Source organism: Felis catus, chromosome E2, assembly GCF_018350175.1.
Source record: "Felis catus isolate Fca126 chromosome E2, F.catus_Fca126_mat1.0, whole genome shotgun sequence".
Taxonomy (NCBI): Eukaryota; Metazoa; Chordata; class Mammalia; order Carnivora; family Felidae; genus Felis; species Felis catus.
This window is the reverse complement of record NC_058382.1, coordinates 6576874-6602006: the sequence shown is the minus strand read 5'-3', so window position 1 is coordinate 6602006 and position 25133 is coordinate 6576874. Positions and strand designations below refer to the sequence as shown.

Sequence of the window (25133 nt, the reverse complement as noted above, 5' to 3'; positions counted from 1 at the left end):
ACTGTATTGCATCTGATCTAAAATACCTTTGGTTGTGTAATGCACCATTATTTTATGTACTAAGCTCTCTATTTAAATATGTCAAACCATAAGGGCGGATGGGTGGCTTAGTCGGTTAAGCGTCCCACCTGATCTCAGGTCATGATCTTGCAGTTCATGAGTTCGAGTCCTGCATTGGGCTCTGTGCCGACAGCTCAGAGCCTGGAGCCTCTTTTGATTCTCTGTGTGTGTCTTTCTCTCTCTGCCCCTCCCCCACTCACACTCTGCTCTCTCTCTCTCTCAAAAATAAATAAAAACGTTAAAAAAATTTAAATATGTTGGGGCAACTGGGTGGCTCAGTTGGTTAAGTGTCCGACTTTGGTTCAGGTCGTGATCTCACAGTTCGTGAGGTTGAGCCCTGTGTCGGGCTCTGTGCTGACAACTCGGAACCTGCTTTGAATTCTGTGTCTCTCTCTCTTTCTGCCCCTCCACCACTCATGCTCTGTCTCTCTCTCAAAAATAAATAAACATTAAAAAAATTTTTTTTAGTTTAAAGATGTAAAACCATCAACTGTATGCTCCATTTTAACTTCATTTTTAATTATATGGGGGAAAAAATTCTATCTTGGAATTGTTGAAAAAATGTTTTACTCAAGAAATGCTACAAATCTTCCAGGCCCATTTACAAATACCAGTAAATAGAGGCGTGGCAGAGGAGGAGATATTCAGTATTTTATTAATTTTTATTCATAAAATAAATTTTATTAATTTTATAATATAAATTTATTTTTATTAATAACTTTTTTATTTATTACTAAAATAATGAACCGTGTAGTTCAATTACAACAGATGCAATGATGTAAAAATGCAATGCAAATATTCTATTGGCAAGTTTTGTGTACATTTAAATATGTGTCCTAGGGAGTCCCAATTGGTATGATAATACAAGCAATTCCCAATTATGAACAATCATTTCAATAGTAAAAATAGATGTAAAACCCATATTCTCACATAGTTATATAATTTTTGCTTTATTTTCTGACAGGTATATTTACATACTTAATATTTCCCATAATTGTCTATTGTGTCACAATTACAGAATATAACATCCCTCATAAAACAACACCCATGAAAGATGATTCCTCAGATTCATTATAGATTTTTTTTCCTCAGTGTCAGTTCTCTGATTATCAGCGTAGCAGGATTTCATGCCAACAACATCTTCACAATCTATACACACACACACACACACACACACACACACAGATCTTCCCTCCTATTTGTTCCCTCTGGGCTACATTCACCTAAAATGTACTGGGGAAGGGATTTCCTGCTGTCTGGCATTCTACCCAGTACCATCCTCTTATAAGCGATGACGTGTGAGCTTGGGGAAAAAAAAAAAAAGTGTGTCCACATCGGTAGCCTTTGTTTTGCTCCTATGTAAGCTCTGGTGTTATGAGCCATTCACTCTCAAAGACAAGTTTTGGATATTTCATGATTTCTCTCCCCTATGAGTTTTCTGATGTAACATGAGGCTGAATTTGTGGGAGAAAGTTTTCCAACACTCACTGCATCCATAAGGCTTCTCCCCTGTGTGAGTTCTTTGATGGATAATAAGATGTGACTTCTGGGCAAAAGATTTCTGACATTCGCTGCATTCGTGGGGTTTCTCTCCCGTGTGCGTTTTCTGATGCAAAACAAGGCTGAACTTAATAGGAAAAGTTTTCCCACATTCACTGCATCCATAGGGTTTCTCTCCTGTATGGATTCTCTGATGAATAATAAGGCTAAACTTGTGAGAGAAAGTCTTCCCACACTGGATGCATTCATACGGTTTCTCTCCTGAGTGAATTCTCTGGTGAATGAGGAGATAGGACTTCCGGCTGAAGGCTCTGTGGCATTCGCTACACTCGTAAGGTTTCTCTCCGGTGTGAGACCGCTGATGAATAGTGAGGTGTGACTTTTGGGTGAAAGCTTTCTGACACTGACTGCATTCATAAGGTTTCTCACCCGTATGTGTTCTTTGGTGTAGGATGAGACTAAACTTGATGGAGAACGTCTTTCCACATTCACTGCACCCATAGGGTTTCTCTCCCGTATGAGTTCTCCAGTGAGTATTGAGGAGTGACTTTACACTGAAGCCTTTCCCACATTCACTGCAATGATAAGGTTTCTCTCCTGTGTGAGTTCTCTGATGTCTAATGAGCTCAGATCTCTGGATGAAGGCTTTTCCACAGTCACCGCATCCGTAAGGTTTTTCCCCTGTATGAGTTTTTTGATGTAAAATGAGGCTAAACTTAAGGGGGAAATTTTTCCCACATTTGTCGCAACCGTAAGGTTTCTCTCCCGTGTGAGATCTCTGATGAATAATGAGCTGTGACTTGTTGCTGAAGCTCTTCTCGCACTCACCACACCTGTAGGGCTTCTGTCCCGTATGCGTTCTTTGATGTGAGGCGAGTTGTGACTTACCGCCGAAGCTTTTCTGACATATGCGACACTCAAACCGTTTCTCTCCTGTGTGAGTTCTCTGGTGTTTGTTAAGGCATGACTTATCAGTAAAAGCTTTCTCACATCTACTGCAACCATAGGGTTTCTCTCCTGTGTGGGTTCTCTGATGCTTAAGGAGGTCTGCCTTCTGGGAAAAGACTTTCCCACACTCACTGCAGTTAAACTGTTTCTCTCCTGCTCGAGTCTTCCAATGTTCAATAAGCTGTGACTTATGGCCGAAAGCCCTCAAATGTTCATTAAATTCATTATATTTTTCTCCATTATGAATTTTCCCATGCTGGGTATAAAGAACTACTTTGTCGTACCCATTAAATTCCACTTCGTTTCTTGCATAGCTTTTATTCTGAATAATGTGCTCTACGTTAGGCTTCAAGTGTTTCCCAAGTACATCAAATGTATGGGATCTTTGTGCTAAAGGGACATCAGAATTTAAGCTTAGAGACAATATTTTTCTAAATGGGTTATTTATGTGGTGACTCTCCATAGTTTCAAGGTTGCCTTGGTTTTCTTGGTGCCAGTCTGTATGACTATCCACTTGCCAGGTGTCATCTAGAAAGGAGACCAAGGAACCACAATGATCATGTAATAGAAGGAGGGGAATTTCATAGCAAAGGCCAAGCAGAGAAGAGGAAACGAGACTGGGTATACAGTGAAAGTCTGAGACATTTGTAAGTGGAAGGAAGAAAAAAAAGGGAATGAACTAGAAAATGAGAAGAGGGACAATTTACGAATGCTGAGTATATAAGAAAAGAAAGCTATAACTGTGGGTTAGGGAAACAAAGATGAGAAGCCAGGTAAACTGAGGATGCCAGGGAGAAAGATTAATTAGGACAGCAAGTTCCAAGATGCACTAGAGGGGGATCTGATCCAAATACAAAAGAGAAGGAGATGTATTCTTTTATTTTCTTTTATTTTTAATTTTTCTTTTTTTTTTTAATTTTTTTTCAACGTTTTTTTATTTATTTTTGGGACAGAGAGAGACAGAGCATGAACGGGGGAGGGGCAGAGACAGAGGGAGACACAGAATCGGAAACAGGCTCCAGGCTCTGAGCCATCAGCCCAGAGCCTGACGCGGGGCTCGAACTCACGGACCACGAGATCGTGACCTGGCTGAAGTCGGACGCTTAACCGACTGCGCCACCCAGTCGCCCCAATTTTTAATTTTTCTTTTTGAAGTAGGCTCCATGCCCAACACAGGGCTTGAACTCATGACCCTGTGATCAAGAGTCGCACACTCAGGGCACACGGGTGGCTCAGTTGGTTAAGCGTTTGACTTCGGCTCAGGTCGTGATCTCGCGGTTCGTGGGTTGAGCCCTGTGTCGGGCTCTGTGTTGACAGATCAGAGCCTGGAGCCTGCTTCGGATTCTGTGTCTCCCTCGCTCTCTGCCCCTCCCCCGCTCATGCTCTGTCTCTCTCTGTCTCAAAAATAAAATAAACATTAAAAAAAAAAAAAAAAAAAGAGTCTCACACTCTACTGAATGAGCCAGTCAGGTGCTCCCGGAAATGTATTCTTTTAAAAACCAAGAAAAAGGGGAGCCTGGGTGGTTCAGTAAGTTAAGCATCCAACTCTTGGTTCTGGCTCAGGTCATGATCTCATGGTTTGTGAGATTGAGCCACATGTCAGGCTCTGCATTCACGGTGTGAAGCCTGCTTGGGATTCTCTCTCTCCCCCTCTCTCTGTCCCTCCTCTTCTCTATCTCACTGTCTCAAAATAAATAAATAAACATTAAAAAGAAATAAAAACCAAACAAAAGAATCCTAATATGGAGAGATTAAAAAGTGGAATCAAGGGGCATCTGGGTGGCTTAGTTGGTTGAGTGCCGGACTTTGGCTCAGGTCATGATCTGATGATTCGTGGGTTTGAACCCCACATCAGGCTCTGTGCTGACAGCTCAGAGCCTGGCGCCTGCTTCGGTTTCTGTGTCTCCCTCTCTCTCTCTCTGCCCCTCCCTTGCTCGCTCTCTCTCTCTCTCTCTCTCTCTCTCTCTCAAAAATAAACAAACATTAGGGGCACCTGGGTGGCTCAGTTGGGTAAGCATCGGACTTTGACTCAAGTCATGATCTCACAGTTCATGAGTTCAAGCCGTGTCAGGCTCTGTGCTAACAGCTCAGAGCTCAGAGCCTGGAGCCTGCTTCAGATTCTGTGCCTCCCACTCTCTCTGCCCCTCCCCCACTCACAGTCTGTCTCTCTCTCAAAAATAAACAAACATTAAAAATAAACAAACATTAAAAATAAACAAACATTAAGAAAAAAGTTATAAACGGAGAGGGAGGGAGGCAAACCATAAGAGACTCTTAAACACAGAGAACAAACTGAGGGCTGACGGCGGGGGTGCGGGGGAAAGGGTAAAGAAAATGGGTGATGGGCATTGAGGAGAGCACTTGTTGGGATGAGCACTGGGTGTTGTATGTAAGAAATGAATCACGGGAATCTACACCCAAAACCAAGAGCACACTGTATACACTGTATGTTAGCCAACTTGACAATAAATTATCTTTAAAAAAATTAAAAATTAAAAAAAAAAAGAATGAGATAACAAAAAAAACACTTTTTTTTTTTTTTTTGTGGAGTCAGTATTAATGTTATATGGGAGCTTACATCCCCTGTCCTAAGTCATACTCAGAGCTTAAAAACTTCAAGATTTCTCTGAACAACAATAGGTACCTCCCTGTTTCTGACCAAATAGAAATTTACTTCCATTTATGCCCCGGGGATGGTTTCTCACTCACCTGGATGAATCTGACTCTGGATTTCTTCCTCTGTTATCCATGGTGGTCCTTGTTCCAACTGGTAGAATGCATCTGCTTTGGTAACTTGACACCCTACTCAAGGAAAATTATAGCGGATCCATGGACCCACATACTTGGGCTTACAAGGCCTCTGAAAAACGGGGAAGGTTGTTTTTAAGGGCCCGAACAATTTGCCTCTTAGCCAAGTAAAGGCCTTTTATTTTGGGAGCGAGAGAAAAGCACTCTGTTTGTTAAAGGCCAGAATGTACTAAAATCTATGAGGTATGAAACTCAAGTTCAAAAAAGTAAGGTACTTGTAAGGCTCCACACATTTCATTGGTGAGAAAAGAAAGGCAACTGATTGCCTGCATTACCCTGGGAAGGCTCTGCTTACCCACTGATACCAGGTTGCTATAATTTTCCAACATCACATCTTGATACAGGTGCTTCTGAATGGGGTCCAGTAGCTGCCACTCCTCCCATGTAAAAACCACAGCCACATCCTTGAATGACAGTAAGCCCTGCAATAGAACGTTCCTATTCATTCTAAAGGGATTATCATTGGTTAATACTACAAAAATAAGTATCATATAATAATTTTTCAGGTGGTAAGTCATTTGCCTTCTACATAACTAGTTTTGCATCATACTTTTTAGGAAAAACTAATTTTTTATTTAAAATTTCCTATCTTTGGGGCACCTGGGTGGCTCAGTCAGTTAAGCATCTGACTTCGGCTCAGGTCATGATCTCATGGTTCGTAGGTTCGAGCCCCACATTGGGCTCTGTGCTGACAGCTCAGAGCTTGGAGCCTGCTTCGGATTCTGTGTCTCCCTCTCTCTCTGTTCCTCCCCTGCTCACGCTGTCTCTCTCTCTCTCAAAAATAAACATGAAGATTTTTTAAATATCCTATCTTGATGCTTCCAATCATTCACTGATGTACATGTTCACTCTTTCATAAGAGACATAGACTAGAGCATCCTCAAATCCTTTAATCTTGGAACCAACTACAACCTATGTGAATGCACCTCTATGTCAGACACTGCACTGGATACTCCTTTGTATGGAAGACTTGCTTCCACCCTGAAGGAGCATACTGGCTTGCAGAAAGAGGAATGGAAGTGCACAAGTCTACAGTACATATATAGAAGACAAGAAAGAAATACATACCATGTGGGCACCAACGGGGAGCAGAAAAATTATAAAGGTTGAACTTCAGAGGGGTAAGGAGAGAGGTGCATGGAATTCAAGAAAGAAGTAACATGAGGGGCACCTGGGTGGCTCAGTCGGTTGAGTGTGTGACTTAGGCTCAGGTCGTGACCCCATGGTTCAAGGGTGTGAGCCCCATATAGGGCTCTCTGCTGTCACAGCGGAGCCTGCTTTGGATCCTCTGTCCTTCCCCCTCTCTGCCCCTCCCCCACTCATGAGCATGCGTGTGCTCTCTCTCAAAAATAAACATTAAAAAATACAAGAAAGAAGTAACATGAATGACAGCACAATGAAAAACCATGAGCATTTAAAACCCGCAAATACATCCTGAGTTGTGAAACCAAACGACTGAATTTAAAGCAGGTAGAGCACACTGTAAGCACTTAAAAAAAAAAAATGTTCACTTATTTGTTACTGAAATGTTGATAGGGATGGATTTCCAAGGTACTGGCTTAAGTACACTTAATAAGTTACAGAAAAGTACATGAACTATAATCTCAATTATGACAATGGGTTATTAGGGTCTGTGCAGAAAAGGGTTGACTCCGCAGGCTTGGGTTGCCCAAACCCCGCATGCTCCAAAGAAAGGCCTGTCTTCAGGAAGACCAGCCATTGACTTGCTCCTGGGTGATAACCTCTGAACCCCTGGAATATCCAGCCCAATACAGGTGTTTCCACATTCCTGAGGCTTGGGCTACGCTCTATCAGTTAGAATTTGGGGGGCCTGGAGACTGAGTAGCTGAGGTCAGTCACATATGCTAAATGCCTATGTTGACTGACATTCAATACAACCCTGGACACCAAGCTGCAGGTGAGCCCCGCTGGATGGCAGCACTTTCCACCTGTTGCTACACATCGTCATGGGGAGAATTAAGTGCTATTGGAGCTACTCCACTGGGTTAGGATAGCTGGAGGCTGATGCCGAGTCTTTCCTGGATGCTACTCTGAATCTTTTGCCTTTGCTGATTTTACTTAAAAAAAATTTTTTTAAATGGGCTCCACAACCAGAGTGGAGCTCAGTACGGGACTTGAACTCATGACCTTGAGATCAAGACTCAGATGCTTAATTAGAAAAAAAAAAATTAAGAGTCAGATATTTAACCAATTGAGCCAAGCAGGTGCCCCTGCCTTTGCTGCTTTTAATCTGTATTTTTTTCACCGTAATAATCCATAACTGTGAGTATAACAGCTTTTTTGAGTCCTTTTGAGTTCTTCTGGAGAATCATCAAGACGGAGGGTGGGCCAAGGACCCCCAACTCAAATATATAAAAATTCATAGTTATATATGTAATTGCTGACAGGGAAATTCAAAACAATACATATAACTTTTTAGATTATTTATTTTGAGGGTGGTGAAAAAGGATCAATGAGGGACTTACAAGTTTATCTCTAGAAACTTCTGTACTATTTGAAACTTTAGACATTGAGACTATTTTAAGGTTTACTAATATAATTGGAAAAATTTTATAATAGAAGAAATGAACTATGAACTGACAGTTGACATCTGCATTTTGGGGTGTGAAAAGATTACAAAGGAAATATTCTAAGACTTCACTAATAGGTTGGGGTTTCTCAGCCTCAACCCTATTGACATTTTGGGCTGGATAACTTCTTGTGATAGAGCCCTGTACTGTGTGCTGTAGGATGTTTACCAGCATCCCTGGCCTCTATTTACTAGATCCCATTAACAGTCATGACAATCAAAAATGTCCCAGAGGGGTGCCTGGGTGGCTCAGTTAAGTGTCAGACTCTTGATTTTGGCTTCAGTCATGATCTCACAGTTTGTGGGTTGAAGCCCCACATTGGACTCTGCAGCTGACAGTGCAGAGCCTGCTTGGGATTCTCTCTCTCTCTCTCTGCCCCTCCCCTGCTTGTGATGTCTCCAACTCTCTCAAAGTAAATAAATAAACTTAAAAAAAATGTCCCATACATTGTCAAATGTCCCCTGGGGAGACAAAATCATCCCGAATTGAGAATCACTGATTTAAAGAAAAAAATTTTGAGAGCTGTTTGTGGAAGACCAAATGATGGTCTTAGAATCCATCCATTCTTGTTGATAATCTAGGTGTTATCCCTGAATACAGTCAGACCACCAGGAAGCTGTGGACGTGAGCTACACTGTTTTGAACCCCTAAAGCACTCTGATCACTGAGTTTGGCTCTGGTGTAACACCACTGGCTTATCTGTGGATGGCTGAGAAATAATCAAAGGAAACTCACCGCTTTTTTAGTGGTTTGCTATATGTAGAAGGCACTGAGCACTAAGCAATCTAACCTAAATACCCACCAAAGAAATGTCTTCTACTTATGTGACAGAAACTATCTACTTTTCTAGAGGAGCCTTCTCCTTAAGGTAAGGCAAATCGCCAATGATTTTTTTTTTTAAGTTTATTTTGAGAGAGAGTACACAAAGACGAGCAGGGGAGAGGCATAGGGAAAGAGGAAGGGAAGGGGAGGGAGAGAGAGAGAGAGAGAGAGAGAGAGAGAGAGAATATCCCAAGCAGGCTCCTTGCCGTCAGCACAGAGCCTGACTCAGGTCTTGATCTCATGAACCTAAATATCGTGACATGAGCCAAAATCAAGAGTTGGATGCTTGACTGACTGACCCACCTGGTTGCCCCTCACCGACAATTTTTTATTGACAGCCATGCAGTAGATTATATTTCCCAAGGATGACTACAATAATATGCCCCATTCCAAAGCCTTCTGCAACATGACCTTGCAACTCCCCTGTCAAGAGGCAGAACCTGTTCCCCTCTCCTGGAATCTAGTTTGTCTTAGGGTGTTTCTTGTAACAGAGAGGATGCAGCTGAAGGGATGATGCAGAAAAGGCCATGTAGTTTCAGTCTGGTTCTGTCATCATCTAGCATCATTCTCTGAGAAGCCTGAGCCACCCTGGGAGGACGTGCATAAATACTCCAATAGCCCCAGCCCAGCCTAGCTTTTGAGTCATGTCATCCTGGAAAACAGATACAGGAATGAAGAAGACTTCAGATGGTTCCAGTCCCCAATCTTTGAGTCTTCCCAGCTGAGGTTCCAGAACCATGATGTGGAGACAAACTGCAATAAAGGAGTAACACAGCAGTCTGGGTTGTCCACACCCTGCACATGCCAAAGAAAGGTTTGGTCCTTACCTGTTCATAGGAAGTAACCTCTGAGCCCTGGAAATATCTTTACCTGAGAACGCTGAGCTACACCAGATGATCTATGCTATCAATGTGATTCACGGTGGGGGGCCTGGGCCACACCGTAGCAGCTTGACTTCTGAAAGGCCTGGAGACTAAAGTCAGCCATTGATGTAGTGAGTGTTGCCTACGTGCCCGAATCAAATAAACACCCTGCAGTGGCGCCTCGGTGTCTCAGTTGGTTAGGTGTCTGATTCTTGATTTAGGCTTAGGTCATGATCTCAGGGTCGTGAGATCAAGCCCCATGTCCATGTTGAGATTCTCTCTCCCTCTCCCTTGACCCCTCCCCCCCTGCTCTTGCACCACACACACTCTCTCTCTCTCTTTAAAAACTCCAAACCCTGGAAACTAAGGTGTGAGTGAGCTTCCCTGATTAGCAATACTCAATATGCGTTGTTACAAACACTGCCGGGAAAATTCAACACTGTCCACGTGACTCCACGGAGAGAACTTTTTGCCCGGTGTCTCCTGGATCTGACCTTACAGACTTTCTCTGTGGCTGATTTTAATCTGTATCCTTTTGCTGTAATAAGCTATAATCGTGAATATAACAATGTTTCTGAGCACTCTGAATTCTAACAAATCACTGATTCTGAGGGTGGTCTTGGGAACTCATGAACAGGTAAGGCACCACCAAGGGGCCCCGTCTGACCCACTGAATTCCTGACCCACTGACTCCATGAGGATGATAAAATTAAATGCATATCACCAGGTTTCAGGGTGGCTTGTTATGCAGCAATAAATAACTGGAACAGGAAATACTAAAGACAAGTTTGTAGCTCAATTTTATGATTTAGAACTTTGTGGACTATATATTCTAACTTAGAACAATGTGTATAACATATGATTTACATATCCTCATTGCTACCTGGCTGTGAGGTTGATTCTTTGTCTATTTTTCCCCAGATTCTGACATTTATCTCTTCATGCCTTATCTGGTATAGAGTAGTCAGCATAAATACTGAATAAACATATTCTTTTAATAGGTGTATTATTAAATCTCCCCAAACCCACTGCAAAGACTAATGGAAAAAATATATATAAATATACAACTCACTGGGGACTTGGACATTTTCTGGGGCCCTTAGACACCGTCAGAAAGTCTAATATCTGCTCTGTTGTTGATTCTGGGCTGTTTTCTGAAGCTCTAGTTCAAGGTCTCTGGTCAAGGATGCAGCGTTGATCTTTGTATCTTCACTTCCTTCCTTCATAAGAACTATTTTATCCCAGGAAGCCAGGACCTGGGAATTATAGAAATTGTAACTGTGAGTATAACAGATTTTTCTGAGTTGTTTGAGTCCTCATTTGTATGTGTATATGTATTTTAGATACACACAAATACAAGTATATCAAAAAATTGTTTTCTTTAGGTAAATATAATCGTCTAAAGAAAACAAGTAATATGTATTACCTGATGGCTCAATAATTATTATATAATAAACACTAACAATAAAGTGTCACCATTAAATTATGTAATTTTACCGAAACTGTACTCAAAACTAAATCTACACCTAGAGAAAGACCATTGCAAGGAAGTAGGGGAGAAAAATGTCCAATGAGGAAATTTTAAAAGCCTAAAAAATCCAGAGAAACGGGTATAAATACTGGAATACTGCTTGCTGACCTGTCTTGGGTATCCACTGTGTGATCCTTAACTGTATGAGTAGTTAGTACTGTTCTGTTTTTTTGCTTTTTTTAACAAATGAGAAAAGAATCTCAGAGAGGTTGAGAAACTTGCTCAAGTTTACATAGTAAAGTGACAGAATATGGATAAAAACCTAGGTCTGCCCAAATCCAAAGTCCATATTCTTTTCTCTGAATTAAACTTACCTGCAGGTACTCTGACTGCTTACCTGGAAAACCTACAAGAATCAATTAGTAGTTACATTAGTAATAAGAGTTCAGTAAAGAAAGAAAAGAGAAAAACAATTTTTTTAATAGCTGCTTTTATATCTACCAGAAAATAAAAAATAAAATAACCACTGGAAACGCTCAAAGACAACAAAGTTGGCCAAGCACTGACCACAAGCCACTCCATTCATTGACCACCTCCAAAGGCACTCCCATTCCTGACTTCTTTCATGAACACCCCAAACACTGACCTCCCCATCATTTGCCTCTAATCAGTGACTTAACCTGAAAGACACCCCAAACATTAACCCTAAGTGCATTCCAAACACTGACCCAACGTCTAGGAAACGCCAGTCACTGATTTACCTCCAAGACCGCAGCCCAAGTCACTGACCTACCCCACAAAAGCAATACCCCAAGTCCTAACACCTTTCTCCAGGCCACTCCAATCCCTCACCAGCCCAGACCTGCACCATTTCCGACAATCCCGCTTCCTCAATCATGGAATGCATCCACCGCCCACAACGGCTTGCTTCCCTCACGGACAACCCAAAACCTCCCTACCATAAACCCCAAATCTCCACAAACCAAGCTCAATCTGATTCCGCTCCCAGAACGCGAAACTGAGACCCCTCAATAGAGCCTTCGCGCACCAGTTGGGTTGGTAGAAAGGGCCACGGTCCATCACTTCGGCTTTAGACTCACAAGCGCTACTATTGCACCTCCCAGGTCAAGTTTAACGTCTTTGGTGTCCGAGTCTGCGGGTTGCCAACCACCACACCGGGGGCGTCCTTCCACCGATGAAGATTCCGTTCAGCTTTCGGTCTTTTAGACAAAGACACTACGAGATAGTATGGCGGCGCCCTGTTGGCCGATTTATGCGGGAGCCGCCATATTGGAAGATGAGATGCCGTACAACATCTTTTTCTGCCCTAGATAACAGTCCCACTCCACGTTACGTCAATTGTGAGCGACGCAAAGGGCGAAGCTCTTGCTCCCGTCTGCTTGGAACCCGGAGGCGCACCAAGCCAAAGGCAGCAAAACTTGGCAAGCAGCAAAACTTGACAGCAGGCGCGGCCATTTTGACAAAGGTGCACATATCCGTGCTGGAAAGGGAGTCGTCCTTTAGGGAGTGCAAAGCAGGGGGAACAATCTCAGGAAGTGCTTATGAAGAACAATAGAGGGCTTGGAGAAGCCAAAGTAGGATGACAAAGGCAGCATGCCTCACTGTGGGCACAGAGTAAACTAATTTAGTTTAAGGAAAAGATCTCTTCCTGACAGGATTGCAGGTGGCCCTTCGGTGACATCTCCCGGTGAAAGGTGACAGGGTAGGTAGAGCTAGTAGTGAGGGAGAGGTAACGGTATTGGCCAAGGTAGAGGGTGGCGAAATGCTAGGAATAGAAGACTAGAAATTGTTGGTAGAAATTAATTAACAGGCTTTACCTCAATTCAGATGTTTTCACATTTAATTTTTAGTGAAGTTACTGTAATTGGAATTGAGTCAAAGAGAATGTAAAAGTTTAATTGGGTAGATCATTCCAGATTGTTGTCCAAAACTGTCCTATTAATGACACATTTTACTGGCTGCTTCCCTTCTTGAAGGACTATATCCTAAAACTAATAGCTAATTTTTAGTAAGTGTACACACATTTTTTGAACAGGAAACTATTTCAGGCATAATAATTAGATTATCTTGGTACTCTGAAAGCTATAGATGGTGATCCTGAACATTACCCTCACTTCCCATATTGGGGGGGGGGGAAGGCCAAATGTATCAGAATGTCTGTTTCCTCAACACCTCATCAATCTTTTAAATTGTGCCCATTTTAAGGGTGGGGTGCCTGGGTGGCTCAGTTGGTTGGGTGTCCAACTTTGGCTCAGGTCACGATCTCACCTTTTGTGGGTTCAAGCCCCGTGTCCAGCTCTGTGCTGACAGCTCAGTGCCTGGAGCCTGCTTCAGATTCTGTGTCTCCCTCTCTCTCTGACCCTCCCCCACTCACATTCTCTCTCTCTCTCTCTCTCTCTCTCTCTCTCTCTCTCTCTCTCTCTCAAAAATAAACATTAAAAAAATTTTTTTTAATCTTATTCTAGTTTATTTTATAAACTGTTTATTTCCATTTCCCTCAGTATTTTAAATTGGTTATCTTTTTCTTAATCATATTGGGGGCATTTATACCTATTAATTCTACCCCCATTCTCTTATATTTACAGACACCTATATTGTTTCTCATTTGGAGCTATTTGAATAAAGGTGCTATGAACATTCTTGTGTAAATCTTCCTGAAGATATACCATTTCAGCATTGTTGAGTAGATATCTAGGAGTGGAACTGCTGCTCTCATATGGTTCTCAGTTTTATTTTGCAATTCTCTTAATCTTAGGAGTTAGTTTTGAAAGGATTTTTAGTCTTTTAAAGATTTCTGATATCTTAAGTAAGATGGATATACTTCTAATGGATTTATTTGGGGGCATGATTTATCATGAAGGACACTTCAAAATACTCTCCCGCAAATACAGTCTTCTGCCATAGGCATTTCCCTTTCCTCATTCTTCCAATCGAGTTGTATATATTTTTTTCATGTTTACTTATTTATTTATTTATTTGGAGAGAGCGAGTGAGCACAAGCAGGGGAGGGGCAGAGAGAGGAGAGAGAGAACCCCAAACAGGCTCAGCACCATTAGTGCAGAGTCCAGTGCAGGGCTTGAACTCACACACCCGGAGATCATGACCTGAGCTGAGATCAAGAGTTAGATGCTTAACCAACTGAGACACCCAGGCACCCCCAAGTTACATGTCAATTTTGGTTGGATTAGATTGGTGTTTACTTTATGATAACTATGTAAATACTACTTATAGCTCAGCCATGTAGTATACTATGATTATTTTTCCTTTCTTGCACAATTTTTTATTCTCCCTGGAGTTGTCTTATTCCTTCCTTCCAGAAATTCTGGCCTTTGGTTCTCAGAGAACCAATGGTCCTTGTCACTGGCTCCATAGCAGGATGGGGAGCCTGCTACCACATGTAACTTGCCACCTGGACATTGGCTGGAGACTGCTCTCCTCACCTTTACTGGGCGGTAATTGTGTTCTTGGGGGCTCACATCTGGGATCCAGAGACTGTTTCCACCTCCTTTGTCACCAGGGTGCGAACCTTGGAGCTCCAGGAGAAGTGACCTTGCTTAGCGTCAGTGGACCGCTTGGCTAGGATGCACAATGGAACCCAGTGAGGCCCAGGAACCAGCTCAGGGAGCGCCGCCCATCAGACTGGTAAGAACCTGGGTTCATTTTGGTAGACCTGTCCCTAAGAGGCAGAAGGGGAGCCTGATCATCTCCCAGAGTTGCCTGAGTAGTTCCATAAGGGACAAAACTGCAATTTCAAGGCGCTGGGTGCTGGACGGTGGGTTGGAGTCCCTATGTGACTGTGTGTGAATGAGACAGACAGTGGAAAGGTTCCTACCTGACCATTGGGCCACAGTAAGTGTTGAGTCCCCGCTGAGGTTCCGTGGGGACCTCATACGGCTTAGGGTGGTGTCAGACTTCCTCAGGAGTCTGATCCCTGTCAGGACTTGATACTGAACCCGCCAATGCTAAGAGGCGCCTACAATATCTCCTAGAGGAGAGCGGCAGGAAACTGGCAAAGCGAGTGTGCATCCTGTCCAAATTAGTCCCTCCCTTCCCCTTTTTTCCTCTCTTGTGCGTGAAAGTTGTCCGTTAGGGGGAGGAAATGCGTGGAAAGCAGAGTAAACTGACTCCCCTAGAGTGTATGTTGAGGAATTTCAAAAAGCGATATTCAGAAGACTATGGTATGAAATTAACTCCCAGAAAGCTCCAGACAATCTGTGAAATTGATTGGCCATCGTTCAAGGTGGGCTGGTCCTCTGAGGACTCATTGATAAGAAACTAGTTGGCCGAGTGTTCAGGGTTGTTGTGGGGGATCCAGGCCACCCCAACCAATTTCCTTACATTGATTTTTGGCAAGACCTGGTCCTATCCTGGCTACCTTGGCTAAAAGTCTGTATTGAGGAGAACTGTAAAGTTATGATGGCTCGTGTCACAGCTTTCTCCAAATGCCAGCCCAAAACTGAAAAACCCATGCTGTCAGGAGAACTTGAGGAGACCCCACCACGATATGCCCCACTGTCCCCCTCACTGCCACCTGTGCCTCCAGCCACTGGGCTGCCGAAACCCTACCGGAGCCTGCCTCTAGTCCTGAGACCTCACCACCTCCAGCACCACCGGCCTCTCCAGATGTGATGGGCTTGCCTGGACCACTTGTCCTAAACCCATACACCCCTCCTGGAAAGCAACTAGAAGATCAAGCCAGCAGAGACAGTCCCTCCCTGCAGCAACACGAGAGCCCTACAGATGCCACTAAGGGAAACTAGGGGACCTGTCTCTTATGATCAGGAAGGCCAGATCTGAGGAGACCAGCATGTTTTTGTGTACCCAACCTTTACCACTACGGACCTCCTAAATTGGAAGCACCATACTCCTTCCCATATGGAGAAGCCCAGGCTATGATTGAACTAATCCATAATTCACACCCACAAACCTACCTGGATGGACTGCCGCCAACTCCTCCTGACCCTCTTTGACACAGAGGGGCGTTGTGGAATGACCCAGGCGGCCCTAAAATGCTTACAGGAGAATGCCCCGGCTGGGATGCTAGACACCCAGGCTTATGCTCAAGCTCACTTCCCTGGGGAGGACCCCAAATGACTCAAGTGTAGATGGAAGGTTCACAAGGGCTGAACGGTCTCAAGAAGCCCTTCTAAATGGCATGAAGGAAGGGGGTGAAAAGGCCATAAATGTGAGTAAAACATCAGAAGTGCTCCAGGCACCCGAGGAGAGCCCAAGCCAGTTCTACGAGACATTTTGTGAGACATTTCGTCTCTACACCTGTGCTGATCCAGAAGCGCCCGTGACCCAGCGTATGGTCAATGGGCTTTTGTCAGTCAGGCCCAAGGGGACATCTGGCCCAAGCTGCAAAAGCTGGAGGGTTTTGCTGGCATGAATGCCAGTCAGTTGCTGGAAGTAGCAACTCAGGTGTTTGTCATTAGTGACCAGGTGGCATGGAGGAAGGAATGCCAGAAGGTGCAGAAGAAGGCAGACTTGTTAGCTGCTGCCTTGGTGGAGCAGTCGGAACACTCCTGGAAAGGTGCCCCATAGGGACGGAGCCGGGGCCAAAAAGGGGACAGGCGGGGAGGATCGTCTTGCCCAGGACCAAAGTTAGGATGGAACCAGTGTGCTCACTGCCATCAGGAGAGCCACTGGAAAAATGAGTGCCCCCTGCGGCTGGGTAATTCTCAGCAGGGCCCCAAGCAGAAACAAAGGGGCCATGTGGTCCAGGGCCAGTACCAACCAGCATCACGGCCTCATGGGGCCCCCAAAGATGATTTTGTGGAGCTAACTGCCATGGAGGACTATGAGGAGGACTAGGACAGACTGGGCTCTATTTTGTTAGGCCCCCAAGAGCCTATGGTCCAATTGAATATGGGGGGCTGATCCACTGACTTCATGGTAGATACTGGAGCAGAACACTCGGTGGTGATGCAACCAGTGGGCCCCCTCTCGCAGAGACAAGCTACTGTTGTGGGGGCCACAGGCAATCAGACAGGCAGTCCCTTCCTGCTGCCTCGGTAATGCAGTTCAGGCGGCCATGAAGTCATCCATGAATTCCTGTACCTCCCCTCCTGCCCTGTGGCTTTAATGGGCCAGGACCTCTTGAGAAAGCTGCAGGCCCAGATAACTTTCAACTCCCATGGACAAGCTGCTCTGGACCCTACGAAAGCCGGAAGCAAAGATTATGACTGTCAGGATCCCTCAAGGGGAAGAATGGCGCCTCTACAGTCTCATGGGAGAACCACAACAGGGACCTGAGCTGCCCTTCAGAGTACCCTTGTGTGGGCTGAGGACAACCCCCCAGGACTGGCCTGGAACATACCTCCAGTAATTGTAGCCAGGGGCAGAGCCCATCCACCAAAAACAACATTTCATCCCTCGTAAGGCACAGGTAGGGCTACAGAAGCACCTGGAGAGACTTCTAAAATATGGGATCCTCCAACCCCGTCAGTCATCTTGGAACATGCCTCTCATACCAGTCCAGAGCCGGGCACCGATGACTATCAGCCAGTCCAAGACCTGCATGCTATCACCAGGTCAGTAAACCAGGCCGTTGTCACCCTACACCCGGTTGTCCCAAACCCATACACTCTCTTGGATCTTATCCCCACAGAAGCTGCCTTCTTCACATGCCTAGAGCTCAAGGATGCCTTCTGCATCCACCTAGCCCCCCAGAGTCAACCAGTCTTTGCCTTCCAGTGGGAGAATCCTGAAAATGGTGACAACGACCGGTTGACTTGGACCAGATTGCCTCAGGGGTTCAAAAACTCCCCAACTATTTTCGGCACCGCATTAGCCTCAGACCTAAAAGCCTTCCCAGCGGATCAACATGGCTGTGTCCTGCTTCCGTATTAGATGATTTACTGTTGGCTGGAAGGTCTCGGGAGGATTGCATGGAAGGAACTCGGGAACTCCTTACCCTCCTATGGGAAACTGGCTATAAAGTCTCAAGAAAAAGGCCCAAATCTGTCAAAAGAAAGTCAAGTACCTTGGCTTTCACCTCTCCCAGGGACAGTGCCAACTCTGCCTGGAGAGAAAGTAGGCCATATGTTTAATTCCGGTCCTGTCGACCCGACGTCAGGTTCGGGAGTTACTCAGGGCTGCAGGTTTCTGTAGAATCTGGATACCTAACTTCTTGGTCTTGGCAAAACCCCTTTATGAGGCCACAAGTGGGGAGAGCAGGAATGCCTGTTACGGGAGCAAGTACAGCAAAGGGCCTTTAAAGGGCTCAAGTGGGCCCTTGCCAACATGCCTGGTCTGGGGCTCCCAGACACGTCCAAGCCCTTCTTCTTGTATGTTCATGAACATACTGGCATTGTGCTGAGAGTCCTAACTCAGATGTTGTGGTCATGGCACCTCCCAGTGGCACATCTGTGCAACTTGACTCTGTTGCCCAAGGCTGGCCACCCTGCCTACGGGCACTTGCAGCCACGGCCCTCTTAGTGTCTGAGGCGGACAAGTTAACTATGGGACAAGAACTGACAGTCTGAGTGCCACATTCAGTATTGACATTTATGGAGTACAAGGGACAGTACTGGCTATCCAACGCCCAGATGACCACATATCAGGGAATGCTATGTGAGAACCCATGCATTCACCTAGAGGTAGTGCAGCCCCTAAACCCTGCAACCCTATTGCCTGTCAGGCCAGGTCAACCAGATCGTGACTGCATTGAAGTCATGGATGAGGTGTTCTCCAGCTGACCAGACTTGAGGGACCAGTCCCTCAAGGACCCCAACTCTGAGTATTTCCCCGATGGTAGCAGTTTTGTGAAAGAGGGAGAACGCCTTGCAGGGTATTCCATGGTGACCCTGAGTTGTATCGAGGCCAAACCCCTGCCAAAGGAGGCTTCGGCACAGAAGGCAGAGTTCATCGCACTAACCAGAGTCCTCCAACTGGTGGCAGGGATACGTGTTAATATATACACAGACTGTAAGTATGCCTTCACCACCCTCCACATACATGGGGCTTTATATAAAAAGAAGGGTCTAATAAACTCGCGAGGAAAATACACAAAGTATGGTAAGGAAATCCTTGAACTCTTAGATACTGTGTGAGCCCCTAAAAGAGTGGCAGTCAGACATTGTTGGGGACATCAAAGGGGAGACACCACGGCTGCATGGGGAAACTGTAAGGCAGACCAAGAGACAAAGCTTGCAGCCTCCAAAGGAACAGCGGAATCAGCAGCTTTAACCACCACACTGTTCCCTAGTCCACTGGGCAGAGTGGGACCCTAATTACTCACAACATGATAGTACCTGGTTTAAGACTGAAAATCAAAGCTACCTCCTACGTGGATGGTGGAAATTCGAAGACAGCCGAGTAGCGATTCCTAAGACCCTGGCCCTTACTCTTGTCAAGCAGTTCCATCAGGAAACCCATATTGGCCAGACAGCTCTTGAGACTACTTTGAGCCTACATTTCTACATCCCTTTACTCTCTAGCATAGCCTGAGCAGTAGGCAAGCAATGTGAAATGTGTGCCCAGCATAACCCATGTCAGGGACCCAAGGCTGCCCTTGGGGTACAGAGTGTTGGGGGAGCCCCATTTGAAAATATCATGGTGGGGGCACCTGGATGGCTCAGTCAGTTAAGCATCTGACTTTGGCTCAGGTCTTGGGTTTGAGCCCTGCATCGGGCTCTTTTCTGACAGCTTGGATCCTGGAGCCTGCTTCAGATTCTGTGTCTCCCTCTCTCTCTCTGCTCCTTCCCTGCTCACGCTCTCTTTCTTTCTCTCTCTCTCTCAAAAAATAAACATTAAAAGAAAATTAAAAAAAAAAAAGAATATATGACGGTGGACTTCACTGAGCTTCCCCAGGTCCAAGTCTGTAAATATCTGTTGGTCTTGGTGTGCACCTTCTCTGGCTGGGTGGAAGCCTTCCCTACTCACATAGAAAAGGCACATGAAGTGGCCCAACTTCTAAAAGAAATCATTCCTCCATTTGGGATCCTTATCACTATGGGATCAGATAACAGGCCAGCATTCGTGGCCAAGGTGGTGCATCTGGTGTCAAAGGGGTTAAAAATCACCTGGAAGTTACACACAACATACCGACCCCAGAGCTCCGGGGAGGTGGAACAAATGACCTGAACCCTGAAGCTGCAAGTAAGTAAACTATGTCAGGAAACCCACCTATACTGGGACCAGGTGTTGCAAATTGCCTTGTTAAGAATCAAGGTGTAGGGGTCCCTGGGTGGCTCAGTAGGTTAAGCGTCCTACTTCAGCTCTGTCATGATCTCATGTTTCATGGATTCGAACCCCACGTCGGGCTCTGTGCTGACACCTCAGATCCTGGAGCCTGCTTCGGATTCTGTGACCATCTCTCTCTGCTCTTTCTCAAATATAAATAAACATTAAAAATTAAAAAAAAAACTTTTTAAAAAAAGGTGTAGCCCCACTAAGCAGATGGGGTTCTCCCCTTATGAAATCCATTATGTGCGCCTTCCCTGTATTTTCAAGGGCATAAGGAGGGATCTAAATGAGATAGGGAATCTAATCCTAAGACAACAGATGTGGGCCCTTGGCTCTACCCTAACCATCTTCCACCACTGGGTTAGGGAGCCATTACCTGTGAGTCTGACCACAGAGACACTCACCCCTTTAAACCAGGAGATGCTATATGGGTGAAGGAGTGGAATGTCCAGTCCCTAAAACCCCTCTAGAGGGACCCGGTCACTGTCATTTTGTCTGCCCCTCCTGCAGTAAAGGTGGCCAAGGTGGATCCCTTGGATTCACCACAGCAGAGTGCAGCTAGCATCTCCAAACTGGGAGTGCATTCCTGATCCATCAATGCCATGCAAGCTGACCATACGGAAGAAGCAATCTGCAACTCCAGAGGCTCCGGGAGACTGCAGCCCTGCTTTAGTCACTCCGGAAGCTGACTGATCCATGCATGGCAGAAGCTTGAGGAGTCGACGGTCCGGTGGAACAAACAGACTGTCCGTATTTTCTATATCTGTTTCCTTACTCTGATGCACTGTCACCTTTCATCTCTCGCTGTTATTGTGATTCTTGCTCTACTTTTTGCCATAGGATCGGCAGAGGCCGCCCCGGCCAGCGGGGAGTGTGGTGAGAGGTTTCTGTTAGCATTCGCCTTCCTTTTGTGGATAGGATAGTTTGTTGGCATTGGTTCCTTCTAATCTGGACCTCTTCTGTAGACCTAGATTCTTCATCACGTGACCCATGTATTCACATAACCAGGTCAGGCCAGGGAGTCACTTGGACCTTACTATACCATACCCACTTCTCATGCCAGGGGAGGGTCCTGGGGCCCTGCAGACACAATAAGACCACCTATTCTATCTGCCAACGGGAGAGTCAATACACTTGCTTTGGCCCACAATACTCCCCCAGTGAAGATTGGTTAGAAGTCCAATCCTACCAAGGGTGGGGGCTGGAGGGGGGGTGCTTGTCAGCCAGACATAAATTACTAACCCAAAGCGACCTGTGTCAATGCTGTTTGACGTCTGTGTGGTTATAAGTATTGGCCCAGGGGCATCTGTCATACGAAAAAAGCGGGCGCTTGTCATAGAGGGCCCACAGACTGTTGATATACCATGCAGAGGCTTAGATTGGGAGCCGGAATACTGACTCAATGACAAATACGTGTGTGAGGAAAGTGGTTTATGTGCCTATACACCTGAATTTTTATGCCCCAGCTGGAGCTGTGTTTCATGGGCTACTTGGAAAAAAGAAGGCACAACAGTGCTCCTTCAAAAGGGGCTACCACATCAGATTGTCGATCGAAGGCCTGTAACCCTGTTAATTTTACCATTATTAACCCAGGAGATTCCAAATGGCAATGGGGCACCTGAATTGGCATCTGGATCCATGGGTGAGGCAGAGACCCAGGGACTGTGCTATATTTCAAGAGAGTTACTACCGCCCATCCAACCATGTTCCATCAAGTCTTCCATGCCTTCTATGGAGAAATAAGAAGTAGCCCCCCTCCCACTTCAGTCACAGTAAGAAACTTGTTTCTAGCCCTAGGAGAGACATAGCCCAAACTCTAAAGATCTCTTCTTGCTATGTATGCAGGGGAACCAACATGGGGGATCAATGGCCATGGGAGGCTATAGAATTAGATCCCTGTGAAGCTTATAATGGAACAGAATACCCCAGTCCTACTACTGGGGCTTGGCTCCTCAAAAACTCACTTATAGGGAAAAATTGCCTTGCCCAGTGGGGAAGAAAGCTCACCATTTCTGTTGGAAACATAACATGCCTAGGCCAAAGATTTTATAACTCAACCACCTGGGAAACCCAATGGTGGGGGTCCCCAGATCACCTTGAACCAGATCCCCACCCCTTGTCTAACTTCCCTCATCTCTGAGAGGCCTGGGACAATGTTGACACAGCCATCAAATGGCGGGCCCAGGTGAATATACTGGATATGTGGAAGGACAGCCTATACAGCACTTCCCTCAGGCTGGTCAGGGTTATGTGTGCTGGAAACTATTCATCCATCCTCTCTTCCTGCTCCCACTTGCCAGAGGGGAATATTTGGGAGTCCAAGTGTATGGGGACAGAGAGACTCAAAGGAAATGATGTGCCCTACAAATTGGCAATTGGAAAGGTGGTGAATGGCCTCCCTGGCATATAATCCAATATTATGGTCCTGCCACCTGGGCAGAGGATGGGACCTGGGGTTACCGCACTCCCATTTACATGCTAAATAGACTAATCAGACTGTAAGCAGTTGTAGAAATTATAACCAATGAAACTGCCAGGGCTCTTAACTTACTAGCTAAACAGAGAACCAAAATGTGCAATACCATCTATCAAAATCGCTTAGCCTTAGATTATCTGCTTGCTTCTGAAGGAGGACTTTGTGTAAAGTTTAACCTGAACAACTGCTGCCTACAGATAGATGGTGAAGGAAAAGTCATAGAGGAGATCACAGATCGAATGAGAAAGATTGCTCATGTCCCATCCAGATCTGGAAAGGTTGGGACCCCGGGGAGTTATTTGGAGATTGGTTTTCAACTCTTGGAGGATTCAAAACCCTCATAGATATTATTCTCTTAATTTTGGGAACTTGCTTAATCCTACCTTGCCTAGCTCCCCTGGTTATACCGTCTGTCTCCAGCCTCATTGAGGCAATGGTCAAAAAGAAATGGCCATGCATGTGATGATGTTATGGAAATACATACCTCTAAACCAAGGTGATGCTCTTTGACCCAAAGGAAGGGGGTTCCAGCATCAAAGGAGGAAATGTGGTAGAGTCCCTCCCTAAGGAATGTGGTGGAGGCCTCCTCAGAACAAAGGAAGGTAACGTGGCCCAATCAACTCCTATAGGCATATGCGTAGCTCTGACATTACTCTGTAACTTGGACTGTGTCCGGTCAGACTGTATGTCACCATACATGGGAGACAAAGAAGTATAAATTGCGTAAAAGCTACATTCCTCTGTGCCTGAGGCTCAGTTTTTTGGGTATGAACCCACTGAGCCTGTGCAGGCACGACAAATAAAGTTGCGTATTGGACTGAAAAGCCTATGTGTCCCATCTCTCTGTGTGAGAATCCTGCTGCAGTGTCTCCCTCCACCTCCCCCAAAGGAAGCTTCGTTTCTTCCAGTCGCTGTTCTTTACTTCCTTGGATGGCGTTATCACTCTCCCTATATTCTATTCTCCCTATATTCTCCCTATATCTTCTCCAGATACTGGAGAAGATACTGAAGATTCTCCAAATCTTCCTCTTGCCCTCTATATCCAGTCATCAGCGTTCCTGGGGTATTTACCCTTTATGTTTGCCCTTTGTCCTCCATTGACAGGTGTTTTCCTTTGTAGAGACACCCAACTTCTAAGAAGACTGCGCCTTGTGTCTTTCGGCAATCTTTCTTTGAGCAAAGTCATTCACTTTTCTCGCGAGCCCGCTGAGTTGGACATAGCTTATTACCCCATGTTTGTCTTGTGTAAACTCGAGCTTCTGAATATCCGTGCGGTTTGCAGCGCAAGATTTAAGGTGCGAGAAATGGGAGTGTTTTCCGTAGGTGCTCACTGTGCCGAGCCTTTCCTGGGGACTCGCCAATAGGACTACTTCGCCTTCTGTACGTCAAGTACAGAAGGATGGCCGCCTGGGACACCCGTGGCCAGATGGGCGCGGACATATTGACTCCGGGAAAAGCCGGAAGTCCAGGCGTCCGTGCTCCGTAGAAACGCCGCTGGCCCTCGCCGGCCGCCGTCGCTGGCGGGGAGCTGGGCACGGGCGCGGCAGGAAAATTCGCGGAAGTGTAGCTTGTAGGAGGTCGTCGTGGGGTCTCTAGAACATCAGGTCTGTGTGTGGGTCCGTCTGGGGAACAGGGTGAGAGGACCGAGGTGACTGTGGGGTCCATGGGGAGAGGACGGAAGTGGGAGCCCGTGGTCGGGTGTGTGTGGGTGCAGTGCCTCTGGAGTCGGTCCTGAAGGATTGTGAGGGTCAGTGATTACACGTCTGTCGAGATCCACGTTTCCGAGTCTGTGGTCAGGGTTCGGTGCCCGTCTGTAGCGCCCAGCGACTGAGGACTAGTTTTGGAAGTGGGTTTTGTTCATGAAAGCGGTGTCCGCTTCGGATTCGGGTTTTACCCTGTGGCTCATTGACAGGAGCGAGGGCGCGCGGTTAGCGAACACAGGTGTCTGGTACAGGTTTCGGGATTATTCCAGGGTGGGGGGTGACGAGTGTTTGGGGGAAGTCCAGGTGTGTCGGCCCTTGAGAGGTTTGTGAGGGCTGAAGCAGGTGGGTGGGTGGGTTCCAACGTTTCCTTCCCTGTCAGCCCTTCCAATCCAAGCCCTCGTTTGCCTTCCTTCCTCTCTTCCTCTCTTCCTCGGGGTCGCATCTCTTCCTCTCGACCCCCTAGATAGGAGAGCTTTGTTGGAAATCGAGCATTAAACACAACGAAAATGGTAAGGTTTCTACTAAAGATGAGGATTTTGCCCTTTCTGGAAGTTTACTGTGTGCACACATACACACACACTTGGAAACACTTCTTTTCGATGCCACTGTAACACAAGTAAAATAATATATATATTTTTAAAGTTTATGTATTTATTGTGAGAGAGAGCGAGGGAGAGGCAG

General features: G+C 45.7%; 2 protein-coding genes across 8 annotated transcripts in view; one reads left to right on the top strand and one right to left on the bottom strand.

Moving 5' to 3' along the window:
* Positions 1 to 991: 991 nt before the first annotated feature.
* Positions 992 to 12295, bottom strand: LOC109494588 (zinc finger protein OZF). 5 transcript variants are annotated; one of them, XM_023244971.2, is made up of 5 exons: positions 12164 to 12295; positions 10665 to 10848; positions 5612 to 5738; positions 5218 to 5310; positions 992 to 3036 (listed from the first exon to the last, which is right to left on the bottom strand). In XM_023244971.2, the coding sequence occupies exons 2-5, from the start codon at positions 10677 to 10679 to the stop codon at positions 1472 to 1474; spliced, it is 1800 nt and encodes a 599-aa protein (XP_023100739.1). In that variant the 5' UTR covers positions 10680 to 10848; positions 12164 to 12295; the 3' UTR covers positions 992 to 1471. The 5 variants fall into 5 exon arrangements, with proteins under 5 accessions (XP_023100739.1, XP_023100737.1, XP_044902167.1 ...); XM_023244969.2 differs by having other exon boundaries at positions 12112 to 12285; XM_045046232.1 differs by lacking the exon at positions 12164 to 12295 and adding an exon at positions 11438 to 11474.
* A 172-nt stretch (positions 12296 to 12467) lies between these two features.
* ZNF613 (zinc finger protein 613) overlaps positions 12468 to 25133 on the top strand; it is a 36151-nt gene continuing 23485 nt past the window's right edge. For 2 of the 3 annotated variants that reach the window (XM_045046219.1, XM_045046218.1), the window contains exon 1: positions 24217 to 24353. Coding sequence is in view for 1 of the 3 variants with exons in the window: in XM_045046217.1 (XP_044902152.1) it covers positions 14673 to 14726 (54 nt within the window). In the remaining 2 variants the exon portion in view is untranslated. Of the gene's footprint in view, positions 12787 to 14601; positions 14727 to 24216; positions 24354 to 25133 lie in introns of those variants that run through there. The other variant, XM_045046217.1, reaches the window with a different exon arrangement.